Consider the following 13,593-nt stretch of genomic DNA (forward strand, 5'->3'; position numbering starts at 1 on the left):
CATTACATGGTCATATTTAAAACAGTAAAACTTCCAATTTAAATTTAAAATGAAGCTGTGCATAATTTCTAGTATGATGCATGGGAGTGTTGCAGAATGAAGAGAATTTGACACAGGTTTTATGTCCAGCCTGCTGCAGAGTAAGCAGGAGCATATTCATTTATTATTTTGGAGTCTGAAAAGCAGATATAACATCTGCAACGTTTCTAGAGCTTGAAATTCATTTTTTTTTCTTTTCAATTTTGTTCAACAAAGTTTTCCCTTGGACTGAAATCTCACCCAAATGGTTTCAATCTGAAACAAATATTTACAATTTGGTGTTATAGCAATCATCTTAGGACACCATCAGCCGTCTGATCTCTGAGCTGCCTTTGGGACACCTCTTCAGACGTACTGTAATTAGAAGTGATGCATTTTAATACATTTTCTAAGGTTCACAATTAGGGTACTAACACAAATTTAACTACAGTGGTGTGAATAGCGAAAAGTAATAAAACTGTACATCAGGCATGTCACTTCTGCACCTCACTTTGTCCATCTACAATTTGGGAGACAATAATGCTTAGGTACCTACCTCACAGATGTGTTGTGAAAACTGATTAGTTAATGATTGTAGAGGGCTTTAAAAAAATAAAGTGCTATATGTAAGTGGCTATATATGGCAGGCAGTCAATTGTGGTCATTCCTAAAATTGAAAATAAAGAATATGCTACAATGCCTACCACCACATATAAATATTTTTACCATGCCAGAGAGGATCTCATCTGTGAAACATGCTCCACTCTGCAGCACAGCTAAGAAATACTTAGTTATTTGCATCATTAGTGTAGCCTGCTGAAATACAGTAATATGATATATTGAGGGCTCACTAATACCTGCAATTAGTAGAGAGAGAACGCAAATGAGTGTATATATGAGAGAGAGAGAGAGAGGGAGGGAGAGATATCTGCATTGCTAACCTTTAAAAAAAAGGCGCAGTCCTAATCCATTGATATAGCTCCTGCCACAAGCCATGCTTTTACTCATAATAAAACCCCTTCTTGGCTAACCTGACAGATCACATCAACCTTCTACTTATGGCCATTAAAATTCTCACCACTTGTATTTGTCTTTTAAACTGAAGGTAAAAGTATCGAAATATACAACAAACACAGCAGCGCATTTTGGGATGAATGCTTAATAACTCAATCTCACCACCTCTTTGACGAACACGTAGGGCCACATTCTCTGCTTCTAGCTGCCTTTATGATGTACTATCTAAGTCACTCTGGCAACACCTTTCCCTACCCCTAACTTGTTGCCATGTTCCAAATCTATCCCCTCTCTATCCCCTGCAGTTATCCGTTTTTAAGATATGCTCCTTTGTATAAAGTTAAAAACAGTAATTCACTTATAGCGGACAAACAAGAGCACAGCCAGTTCTACAATTTATATTGCAGCTGTAATGACATTAGGCTGCCATACTGAAGTGAAAATAAAAACAAAGAGCCAGCTAATACCAGGATTTTCTCAGTCACACGAACAGAGAATACTATGCTGAATATGAGTGCATAATTTTCCCCCCCAAATTGCATTTTATAATCAGTGGACTACTTGCTAAGTAGCGACATTACTTATCGTTAAGTGAAGTCGCAAGTGAGACAATACACACTCACATATTTACAGTATAGTCTGCTTAAAACAAAGACAATCAGAAGAACTCGCAAGCATCAAGCTTAAAAAAAGTCATCTAAAAGCAACACAATTCCTTCTGTGGCATGTGAACAGCTCTAATTTAAAAGGACACTGTCAAATACAATTTTGCATTGTTTGTTTGTTTGGCCAGTATGATTTATATGGGTTTTTTTTTATTCAGGGCTCTTCCCATATTCCTTGAACTGGTGAAACCTCCATTGAGATGTGACATGAAACAGGGAAAGAAGCAGACATGTTCTCTTGGAAGACACTATCCTCAGAGCACCCTGTCTGAGCAGATCCATACATCCAACTGGGAAATTATGGGGTAATATAGTGAACCCAGAAAGTAGGGCAACTGGCTGCAGACAGGACCCAATCAATGTACCGTATTTAAGGAGAATGGGGATGAAGCCATAGAAGTTTAATATTTGCGTGTCTTTATCTAGTAATTTTACTCAATTTTATTTGGTAAACTTTGATTTCTCCCCCCCAGTAAAGCTGGGATTATTTTGCCTCTTTTTGTTTTACTCCCTTTATTGTCTTCCAACATCATTGTTTTTGACAGAAGAAATAGAGTTTCTTCATTAACCTACATTCCCTTTACTACTTAGTTGGTCAGTTCAGCTAAATATTGAAAGGTCATGCATAACCAGTGGCTTTTGATTGTTTTTAATGTCTTGCTTCCAGAGTTGTTGAACTGACAAAAACCAAAACCAAATAGATTGATAGATCTGAGCAAGTTTAAGTGATGCCAAATAGGAGGCTTAAATAAGTTGAGAGTGTCCATTTAAATCACTGCTCTTCTGCTTGCAAGCATTATAATACTGAACAGAATGAACCCTACACCGTGCACACACAAACATTTCCAGAATCAGGAAAAGGCCATTTAGACCAACATGCCTGCCCTGTTTTAGCTGATCTTCCTTCTACCTTCCTCCTTTTTCACTAGAGCTCTCAATCACCTCCTGCTCCAGAAACCAATCTAGGTATCTCTCAAACTCATTTTACACTCTGGTTTAATCACCTTTCGCTACCAGCTCCAGCTACACAGTGCAGTCTGGCTGCAGTATCAATGTCAGAGGGGGAGGATACTGTCTGACTACCAATAAAAATATGGCACCAAAGAGGCAATTAAAACAACTACTCACATCTTGTGCAAATATTCTCTCCCTCACTCTCTGATACTCCTCTTCTCTCTCTTCAATTGATTTACTTCGTCTGTCATCTCTAAATGGATGAATTCTGTTTTGCTGAGCAGAAAAAAAATCAGGATGGTTATATAAGTTGAGCTGTTAAAAACTGCAGTTTAGAAACTGTCAGCGAAGAATAATAAATGTTCCCATAAAAAAAAAAGTATGAAATGGATAGCTTTCAATTCTGAGGGGGAGTGTGAACCACCGTGTTATGCTGGGTACCCTTGGCTTTCAAGCTAGACGCTGCTTGAGAGTGTTCCTAGATCAAGTGACTGAAATAAGGGTTTGTGCATGACCTTTGTGAGCCTGCAGTCCTGAATCAAGGCCTCCTCATCCTTCTTTTGCTTCTGACTGATCAGGAAAAGGCAGGGTTTTTTTTTTTATTTTCCCTATTGGCTGTGGGGAAGGAAGTGCTACAGAATACCCAACCATCCATGAAGCCAAGCAAGAGCATAGGAAAACTAAATGGTAGGAACTGATGATAAAATACTAAGAACCCTAAAAGATTACATCTACCACAATGATGATAAATTATGCTTTCCAGAATATTTTGCACAAGAGTTTTAACCCTTTCAGTACCAAGCCTAGCCCTTAATTCAACTTAGTGGGGAAAGAGAGCCATTTAATCCTTTTAATGATCAACATTTTAGACAGCAGTACATGAACACAATGGACGGGAAGACACCCTTCATGAAACACCTTGCTTGCAATTAGATTTTAATTGCAGTGCTGCTCCTTCTCCCACACTGTGTTTTGTGTATATGATCACGCTGCTTGCCTTTGGTCTGCTCCCACATCCATTACTCACTAAACCTTTCTTTCAAAGCCAACTGAGATGCAGTGTAGCTGGGAAAGCTACTACACACAGCTGAAGGTGAAAGGAAAAAGAAAAATAGTCTCTAATTAGAAGCAGGAGGCAGAAGCACTCAATGGCTTTGAGTGATTCACTGGAATCTACCACAGTAATGATAACCTGGGTGACAAAAGCATACTCTGTCTTACCTTTAGGAATTTCTTAGAAAAGCAATGCCAGTGTTACAACCCCTTTTGATATTTTGTTTTGTCATGTGTACATTTTGCACTGGATTTAAATGATTTTATGAACACAATGCTTACTTTTAGCAGGGTATTTTTTTTAAATGCTGAATTTCAGTGGTGTGCAAACACACAGCTCCCTCACACTCTCCTACACGTAATGTGTCAGACATGTCTAAGATAACAGTGCTGGGTCGCAAGCAACACACGGAAGGGAGAAGTTCTGCCACAATACATGCAAAACAAGCAAATAAGTTACATAGACAATAAAATGTGGTTTGGACCAGGGAGCGACAGGAACTAAAAGATTAAACTACTTTTTGAGGGGCAGGGAGGGTCAAAACTTATTCTAGGGTGGTTTCAAAAAATCAACCCGGCCTCACTATAACATGTTTGAAGAAATTTTCCTCCTTTATGGCTATATCCGTTATCTTTGGCTCGTACGGATATCCAGATCTGTGTGTACGTAGACATGTGTGTGCGTGTATAACTGAAGGATAAAGCTGGAGGGAGTCGAACAACCGCTAGTCACACAGGCATTTGGAAATGCGACTGACAAAGCCTTCCAACAGCTTGGAACCTTTGACATTCCAACCCCCTTTTAACATGCAGCAAGTCCTGTGCCAAGCAAACCACCCATGCAAACCCACACACTGCCACTGCTAAAGCAGCCACATGAGAGCTTGATGCTCTCCACTGTATGCCAAAGAGGAGGAGTGGGGTGGGGTGAGGGATGGGAAAAGGAAAGCGGAAGGGGGGAGCAACAACAAAAGAACAACAATAACATCAGTCAGCCCACCTTCGAAACAACAAATTTCAGCAACTCTCGAACCGAGAACCAACCTGATTGTCTTCTTTATCAATACTAGAGTTATCTCGCTTCAAGATAAATCGCTTCTGGGATTCTTCACCTTTTTCATCTTTTAAATGTTCAGAAAACCTTTGCTCTGGTCTGCCAGCAAAGTAAAACATATCAATAAAAAAAATCTGCTTCGTTGGGGTTTTTCTTGTTTGTTTTTTTTTAATTCTCGGCGCTCTTTGTTTTTCACAGAGCCACTTAGTGCAAAATTAGTTTATATTTGCTGTGGTTGGGAGATACTGACTACAGCTGTCTGATGAGGTTCTAATGCAGCTAACTGTTATTGCTATAAATATCTTTTGTTGTTGTTATGTAGGAAGGAAATATGAATGCAAAGTCTCAGTCATTAAGTCACTCCCTCTCATCAACCCCTGTGACTGAAGGGCAAGAAATCAAGTTAACATACAATATGTCACTTTGTTCCTTCAGTTGTCCTGACCTCCAGCTAAGCTGCAGCTGAGTATGGCTTACCCACATTTATAAACAAGGAAAAACTGATAGAAATATTTGTACAGAACTTCTCACTCCTAATAAATCAAACTGGTAATTGGGGAGGACCTAGTGGTATTTTGTTAAAACAAATTATTATCTAGTGGCTCATAAACAGGGGGGGAAATATTTCAGAACAATCGCATAGTATTGATTAACCAATTGATTTTAAACTCATCCAGGCTTTTTTTCTTTTTCTTTTATTTTTTTTTAAATGGGCAAATAGTGCTGGCTAAGAGCTTCACATTTCTAGGTTCAGTAGCTGGGGAAAACTGCTCTGTATTCTTCTCCACCCTGTATAAAAAGGAAAAGCTAAGAAGTGTCTCATGTCCTGGAGCTAACAGTTATCAGAATTTGTTTCTTTTAGTGACATTTCATTCTTCCTGATATACTTCATCTTGTGTCTGTTCTTAGTGTCCTGCTTTTGAGTTGTCTGCCAAGGCTTCATTATGCCATAAATTGGTTAACAAAACAGGAATACATTTTGTGATGTGACGACAGACTGCTAATTCAATAGCATCACAATTTTGGGAATACAAAACGTATCTAAAGAAAGGGGCTCATCTGCGTGTGTTAATTCTGATAGTGTTAACAGGAAATTTATGTTTGTCACTGAAGAACAGAGTGCCTAGGGATCATACACCGTACAATAATGCATCCAAACTGTGTTCACCACTCCCATTGACATTAATGGATGTACCCTGAGGAAACTGGAGACAGAATTTATCTTATCTTGTCTTTTCAAAAATAAGTACTGTAAAATAATGCCAAAAAATCCTCACAATCTTTTTTAATCCAGATATACAAAACCACCACCATTTTACTGACACACTGTTCAAACTAAAAAAATGAGGAGTACTTGTGGCACCTTAAAGACTAACAAATTTATTTGGGCACAAGCTTTTGTAGGCTAAAACTCTCCAATGAAGTGGGTTTTAGCCCACGAAAGCTTATGCCCAAATAAATTTGTTAGTCTCTAAGGTGCCACAAGTACTCCTCATTTTTTTTTTTGCTGATACAGACTAACATGGCTACCACTCTGAAGAACTTTTCAAACTAACACTCCATTGATTATAATGCACAGTGTTGGAGTTATACTAGAGTGAAACATAACACATATTTGTGCCACATTACAATTAATTACCAGATGTATAGGAAAAGCTTGTAATGAACTATGATAAATGCAAAACTCACAAGGTGGTAACTTTCCTGACGTCCTTTTATTCATGAATTTATGTGAATTTTGGAGGGCTCCGATAACTTCTGTTCACAGCCTTCATTTTGTGCAAAGACTACAATTTGGTTCAGAAACCAATGACCCGATTTCCAGAGATACTGAGCATCCAATAATTCCACATACCTCAACAGGAGATGTGGCTAATCAGCACTACTGGAAATTGGGTCCATAATATAGAAAGTTTCAGATTCTCCTGGTGTCCCACTTTGTTCTTTTCTGAAGATTTCTGGAAAGTGCAAAGGTGTGTGCTCACTTGTACAGTTTTCTAATGTAATCAATAGTACAGTGCAGTGATACTGCTTGTAAAGAGAAAGCCTGCCAATGTAAAACAGGATATTCCATGGTATATTCTGCCTCATTCACATTAATCAGTATTATACTTAAATTGTCAGGGGAAGAAGAGACCCTCAAAAATTCTGCTTTAAAATGAGCAAGTGAAAAAGTTCAAAGGTTAAAAATGTATCTTCCATAAGTGACAGCACAATTAAAGGACAAACAGATAAAACTATTGAATTAGGACTAGAGGGAGGGTCAGTGTGGAGCTTATAGTTGTAAATCTACATTTTGAGTGTTTCAGTTTGTCTGTGGTTTACTTAACAAAAGAAAGAGGGAAAAAACAAATGATCTAATTGTATCAAAGTCAAGAAAATCGACTTTTAAAATCCATTTGGTAAATTTCCTCTGTAATTACTGCTTTATACAAATGTCTTATCCATGTAGATTCATACTTAAACATCTTTTAATTCTGTATTTTTAAATAAAATACCAAAAATGAAGAGACCACCATTACGATGAATTAATCCCTTGCTAATTCCACCTCTCCACAGGTCATTTTGGGAAGCATGAGTACAAAATATGATCCCAAACCAGTAATTTCATTTATTTACATATTCATTCATTCATTCTTAAAACCACAAAGAAAATTCAAACAGATTATTTCCTAAATTAAACAAAAATACAAGGCTGACCTATTGGGCCTTGATCTTGAAAGGGGAACTGTATGGGCAGATCCCTGTGCACATGTGGCACCTGACTGACTTCAGTGGAACTTCATGCACTGCTGCAGGATCTGCCCGTATGGTTCTCCTTGCAACATCGGTTCCTTGGATGCCAGGTTTCAGCCTAGAATGAAAATGCAGAGGTAAGTTAGAAAATAAAGACCAGAACAAGAATTTCCATTAGAAATGCTGAGGGACAACCTTCATCTCCCAACGGAAACATAGCAACATGAAAAACCCTGTAAGATTATTTAAAAATGCTTCTACCAATAAAATGATATGTGCTTTGTTGATTGTATAGATAATGGGGCCAAAAGACCCTAACCTAAACCAATCTACATGTCTCAGTCTTCAATGAAAATGAACTCTTAAATAAACACTTGAGTTCAGAAAAGAACATTCACAAAAAAGGAAGTCCCTGCCCCAAAGGGCTTGCACACTAAGTGGACAATATATAGACCAAAGGCCAGCCCTGTAAGATATGGAATATGGGAATTCTAATGAAAACCAATGAGAGTCCTAAGCACATAGCTTGCAGGATAAGGCTGCCAATGATTATTTCATTTAATTTTATCTACTCAATGGAATCTGGCACATTACTTTAAGAAGTTTTGAGTTAATTCATTGCTCATGGAAGGGAGGGACAGATAACATCATTCTGAATCTGAATGTGGGTAGCCATAGCATTAGTACATTCTGCCAATGCATCTCATTTGGGACCTGAATTGTAACAAACACCTTCCCTTCTCCTTTATGCTCTTTTACACCCGAGTCATTCTGAAGCACACCCTTTAAAATGTACCAAATGGTGGGGTGGTTGTGGACACATGGGAATGAATTTTCAGTTGTGGTATAAGCCAACTGAGTTCAAAGAATGGCTTCAACTTTTGAATTCACAATTTTGCACACTCAGTTACCTGCACTTGTTCATTACTGCTTGTGAATATTTGGTGTTTTACATAGCCCCAGCATCTGGAATCAAGTGATAATGTAAGAACCTTAACTTCCATTTAAACAAAAAAAGGAAGGGTGAAACACTGACACTATTTAAATCAATGGGAGTTTTGCAGTTCGGGGCTTCAGTGGGATCAAGATTTCACCCTAAGTTTCTAGCCCTAATAGCTGCAGAGGAAAAGCTTGAAAACATGACCCAAAATACACCTTAAAGGCTTAGAAATCTGCAGACAAATAAAAAAAATCAAAATGTATTATTTAAAATAAATATATATATAATTATTTTAACCCAATCACATTTGTTTTGGGGTCTGACTCATTGCTTGGGGTTTGCAATACTGTAAAGTTGAAGAAAATAAGGAAGTGCACCTATACCTTGAACTACTCCTTGAGGAAATTTGAAAGGTTATTTCTTTTTCTGTCATTATTCTCTTCTACTGTAAGACCAAATCAGGACAAGCTGAATCTGATGTACAAACAACATACATACCATACTGACTAAAATTCTCTAACAAGTTCCCTGTAAATCTATGGAATAATTATTTATCTGTTTCATAGGAGACATTGCTTATTTTTAGCTCCTTGACCTTCAAATCCACCTATAGTTCACTATGCAAACAAAGGAATCATTTCCATTCTAAAGGATAGGAAAGTCTAACCACATGAAGGAAAAGACCAAAAAGAAAAATATCTTGATAATTTTTTTTCATGGAAGGTATGGCAGAAAGGGATAATATGTGTACATTATCTTTTGTTGTAGGTCTATTATCTATTATGAATTCAGCATATATCAATGAATTTATATAAATATACAGATATACATATACACGGCGATTTTAGTGTTTAAAGATTGACAACAGTGGAAACTGAAGTCCCCTGTTTACTCACTTTATAAATAGAGCAGGGAGAGTGGAAGCGCTAATTTACCAAAACTACTCTGTTAATGTGGCCTGTGCCTTAAAAGACCTATCTCACATTGTCAAAGGATAATTCTGGTTCCATAACCATTTTTTTTTTGGCATCTACCAAAGATATCAGTGCCAACAAGGTTGTTAATTAATGCCAGGTGCAACACTGTGCAGTCCTGTCTTTCCTATTGCTCCACAGCCTAAAGGTCCTGATCTTCCCCACTGTTACAGGATATCTTGTATTGTTGCTTGGCTTTTCCCCCTCTCTAAGCTACAAGTTAAAAACAAAACATACCTGAGCAACAGACCTACTCTTAGAACTGGAAATCAAAATCCAGTGGGTCATCAAAAACCCTCTTGACTAATCAACCATTTGTTTGATTTTTTTCAGTGACTCATTTACACCTTCAATAAATGAGGGTAGTATATTAGCTATATTTCCAATGTATAACAGTTAAAAGTAAATTCTTACAAGAGATGCAGACAAATACATGTAGATTTTGAGAGTATGAAAATGCTAGCCATTTAAGCCTTTGCACATTTTTCTAACTATCTGCATGGTTCTGCTATTTTCTCTTCAACACCTATGCCTGAAATTAATGCTGTGAAGTGCAGAATGTGAAATATTGCTAGATATGTATTATTGATTGGAAGACACCTATATGCATTTGTAAGAATTATAAAGCACACAAACTTCCAAATTGTTTTCATTATGCTAACATGTTATTTATCATGTTATTTATTCCAGTTGGAACTGGAAAAGGTTCAGAAAAGTGCAACAAAAATTATAAGGGGCATGGAGCGTCTGCTATATGAGGAGAGATTAATAAGACTGGAACTTTTCAGCTTGGAAATGAGACGACTAATGGAGATATGATAGAGGTCTGTAAAATCATGACTGGTTTGGAGAAAGTAAATAAGGAAGTGTTATTTACTCCTTCTCCTAACACAAGAACTAGGGGCAACCAAATGAAATTAATAGGCAGCAGGTTTAACAAACAAACAAACAAAAGGAAGTATTTTTTCACATAACGTACAGTCATCCTGTGGAACTCCTTGCCAGAGGATGTTGTGAAGGCCAAGACTATAACAGCATTCAAAAAAGAACTAGATAAATTCATGGCAGATAGGTCCATCAATGGTTATTAGCCAGGATGGGCAGGGATGGTGTCCCTAGCCTCTGTTTGCCAGAAGTTGGGAATGGGTGACAGAGGATGGATCACTTGATGATTACCTGTTCTCTTCATTCCCTGGGGCACCTGGCATTGGCCACTGTCAGAAGACAGGATACTGGGCTAGATGAACCATTGGTCTGACCCAGTATGGCTGTTCTTATGTCCTTATCTAATTTTAGTTCTATTCTAGTTTTAAACTTTCTGTAAGACCATTGTGAAAAATCAAATACAGCAATGAAATTATGCATTAAAAAAATTAAAAAGACTGAAATGTACTAAGCAAATGCCAATTTAAAAGGTCAAAGATACAGTATAATTTGTCTGAACTTGTCAAATTCTACACAGGCTTGCACATGTATGTACAGGGTATCCAGGAAATACATGTGGTTACATTCTTGTGTTAACATGCATATAAGGAAATCTAAAGGCTTGGTTAGGAGATAGAATGTGACAACTATGTTTTTCATCAATATGACCCAGCACAGGAGATAGTGCATCTAATTTAGCAGCTACAGGATCAGTCTATATGGGTTTACTGCCTTGTCATCTTCCTGCACATTAATTCATTTGATGTTTCCTACAAATTGTCAGGTAGATCATTAGAGGTGTATCTTTCCATACAACCTTGTACACAATCCAAGAAGTTTAGGTCTGGGCAATTATTGCAACAGTATATTAAACCTAAGCGTTTTCATTAGCCAATGGAACCTTTGATCAGGATGCTACAAATCTACTCAGAAGTGTTCATGTATGATGTGGTTTCAGTTGTTTAATGATGGAACCTTATATAAGTTATTTTTGCAGTAGACCTTCTTCCTTTAGGACCTCGGAACATGAATGCACTGTTTGTAAAGATAAATTTACTGGACTGGTTTCTCTGCTGGTGGAAATCATCAAAATCAATTTCTACCAGAAGAGGATCTGGCCCAATGCCTGTACTGTGTTTTCCTGACAGTCACTACTCTTGAAGAACCAGACCGCCCTCTCCTGTGGCAAATCTTTAGGGAAGGGACCAAGGGGCTGGCTGCACTAACACTTTATCATCACTGTGAGGTTCCCCTCACAGAAGTCCTCTAAAAGTTTCTGCCAGTGCAGCAAACCTTCCTTCTAGCAGAACGCCTCCAATCTTCACTGGTACATTTGCCCTCCCACAGCTCCCTGTCAGCACAGCTCCACGGCACTCCCGTAGCTATTGCTGCCACCAGGACACACTAACGCAAAAGGGGCCCCATGGAAAGTGTAATACAGCTTATTTTGGTACTCCAGGGCACAGCAGAACAGCATAGCATTGGGGTTACTCAGCTCCCAGTTTACCACTAGAGTGGACAGAGACAGCTACATAGTGGAAGTAGAAGTCAGATGCTTCTTTCCTGAAGATGAAAGTGGATACTGGAGAAGTGAGTAGGAATTTGTCATACCTTCCTCAGACAACATGTGACATGGCAGGAAAGAAGGGAAGGAGATAATAGGGAAGAGTAAGGTCCATGTGAGTTACTCTCCATCTCCCTTTCTGCAGATGGTCTCAGCTAAAACTTTCCCAACCTTTTTTGAAGTTAATAGATTCATAGATCAGAAGGGACCCTTGTGATCATCTTGCATTACACAGACCATAGAACCTCATTATAACTTCTGGCTGAGCAAGAGCACATGTTTGAGAAAGATATCTTGCCTTAATGTAAAAATTTCAAGTGATGGAGATCCACCTAATCTCTAGAGGTAAGTTCCAATAGTTTATTACCCTCACCGTTAAAAATATGCGTCTTATTTCTAGTCTGAATTTGTTCATCTTAAACTTGAACCATTGGATCTTATTATGCCTTTTTCAGTTGCATTAAAGAGACATCTATTCTCAGAAATCTCTTCCCCATGTAGGTACTTTTAAAACAATTGATCAAGTTCTCTCTTAACCATCTCTTGGTTAAACTAAAGAGAATCAGCTTTTTAAGTCTCAAGTGTGTTATCCAGACCTCCAGTTACTCTTGTAGGTTTTTTCTGAACCCTTTCCAATTTTTTAAAACATACTGTTTGAAGATACAGTATTCCAGTAATGGTCTCACTAAGGCTGTGTCTACACTATAGAAACTATACCAGCACAGGTATGTTTGCATAGCTATCCCAGCAGAACCCAATGGTGTATGCAGCCCACCCTGACAGAAGCATCACCTTTCCAAAGGATGGTAACTAGGTAGACAGAAGCTTTCTGCTATTGATATAGCTGTACCTATACTGTGGTTAGGTCAGCACAGCTATGCTGATCAGGGGTGTGGTTTTTTCATGCCTCTGACAAATGTAGCTCTGTTGATCTAACTTTTAATTAGACCAAGCCTAATTCTGTATACAGAAGTAGTACCAACTCCGTATACCTACTTGATGCCTTCTTTCTTATACATCCAATGATCAACTGGCAAAGCAGACAAACATTTTGGAATTCTAAAGCTTGGCTTACATTGATACAGTACATACATGTTTATTACAAGGCATAGGTTTCCAACAGTAATAGGGCACACAGCTTGTCACAAGTTGCTTTCAAGAGAGGCAACAAACCCATCTCGTGCAGAAGAGATGGTTTAGCACTACAGTGTCTTAGGTAGGCCAGAGTGCCTAACATATCACAGAAAATGCTGAAATAAGGATATGGTCAGAGAATTCATCCACAAAGATCTCTGTCATTTTTACAAGAGTTTCACATGGTGCAATAAGTTTTACATTTGAAATGAGAGGTTAAAATAAATGTATTGGATGGGCTACAACATGTTAATCCTCCTAAAGTGAATAAATCACGGAATGACAGGCAGCTAGAGCAAGAGTGGCAGGAAAGAGCACAAGGATACACCAGAGTGGATGCAGGATCAACAGTCTGCAAGCAAATGGAGCAACTGGCAACATGGTGTTACCCAAATATACCAATAGACGGGTAATAATATAAGGAGATGGGATAAGTGCTGATGCAGAGAAGAGTCAAAGGAGTTGTGTAGATTTAGGGCATTGCTATTTGGGTGTTCAAATGGTTTTACTGCATTTTTCCATTATTTGTATTTGTCTTTAATTAAACCAACTGCTCAGTCCAA

The 13,593-nt window shown here is 38.1% G+C and overlaps 1 protein-coding gene across 8 annotated transcripts in view; it reads right to left on the minus strand.

The window, feature by feature from the left end:
• Positions 1-13,593, minus strand: part of ARPP21 (cAMP regulated phosphoprotein 21) — a 173,389-nt gene that overhangs the window by 91,505 nt on the left and 68,291 nt on the right. For 6 of the 8 annotated variants that reach the window (XR_014710135.1, XM_084618487.1, XM_084618483.1 and 3 more), the window contains 2 exons: positions 4,749-4,857; positions 2,826-2,927 (listed from right to left, as the gene is read on the minus strand). The exons of 1 other annotated variant lie outside the window; for it this stretch is intronic. Coding sequence is in view for 6 of the 7 variants with exons in the window: in XM_084618487.1 (XP_084474613.1) it covers positions 2,826-2,927; positions 4,749-4,857 (211 nt within the window). In the remaining variant the exon portion in view is untranslated. The remainder of the gene's footprint in view (positions 1-2,825; positions 2,928-4,748; positions 4,858-13,593) is intronic. One more of the 8 variants, XM_084618488.1, reaches the window with a different exon arrangement.

This window comes from Lepidochelys olivacea (assembly GCF_965140295.1).
Source record: "Lepidochelys olivacea isolate rLepOli2 genome assembly, chromosome: 2".
Lineage (NCBI taxonomy): Eukaryota > Metazoa > Chordata > Testudines > Cheloniidae > Lepidochelys > Lepidochelys olivacea.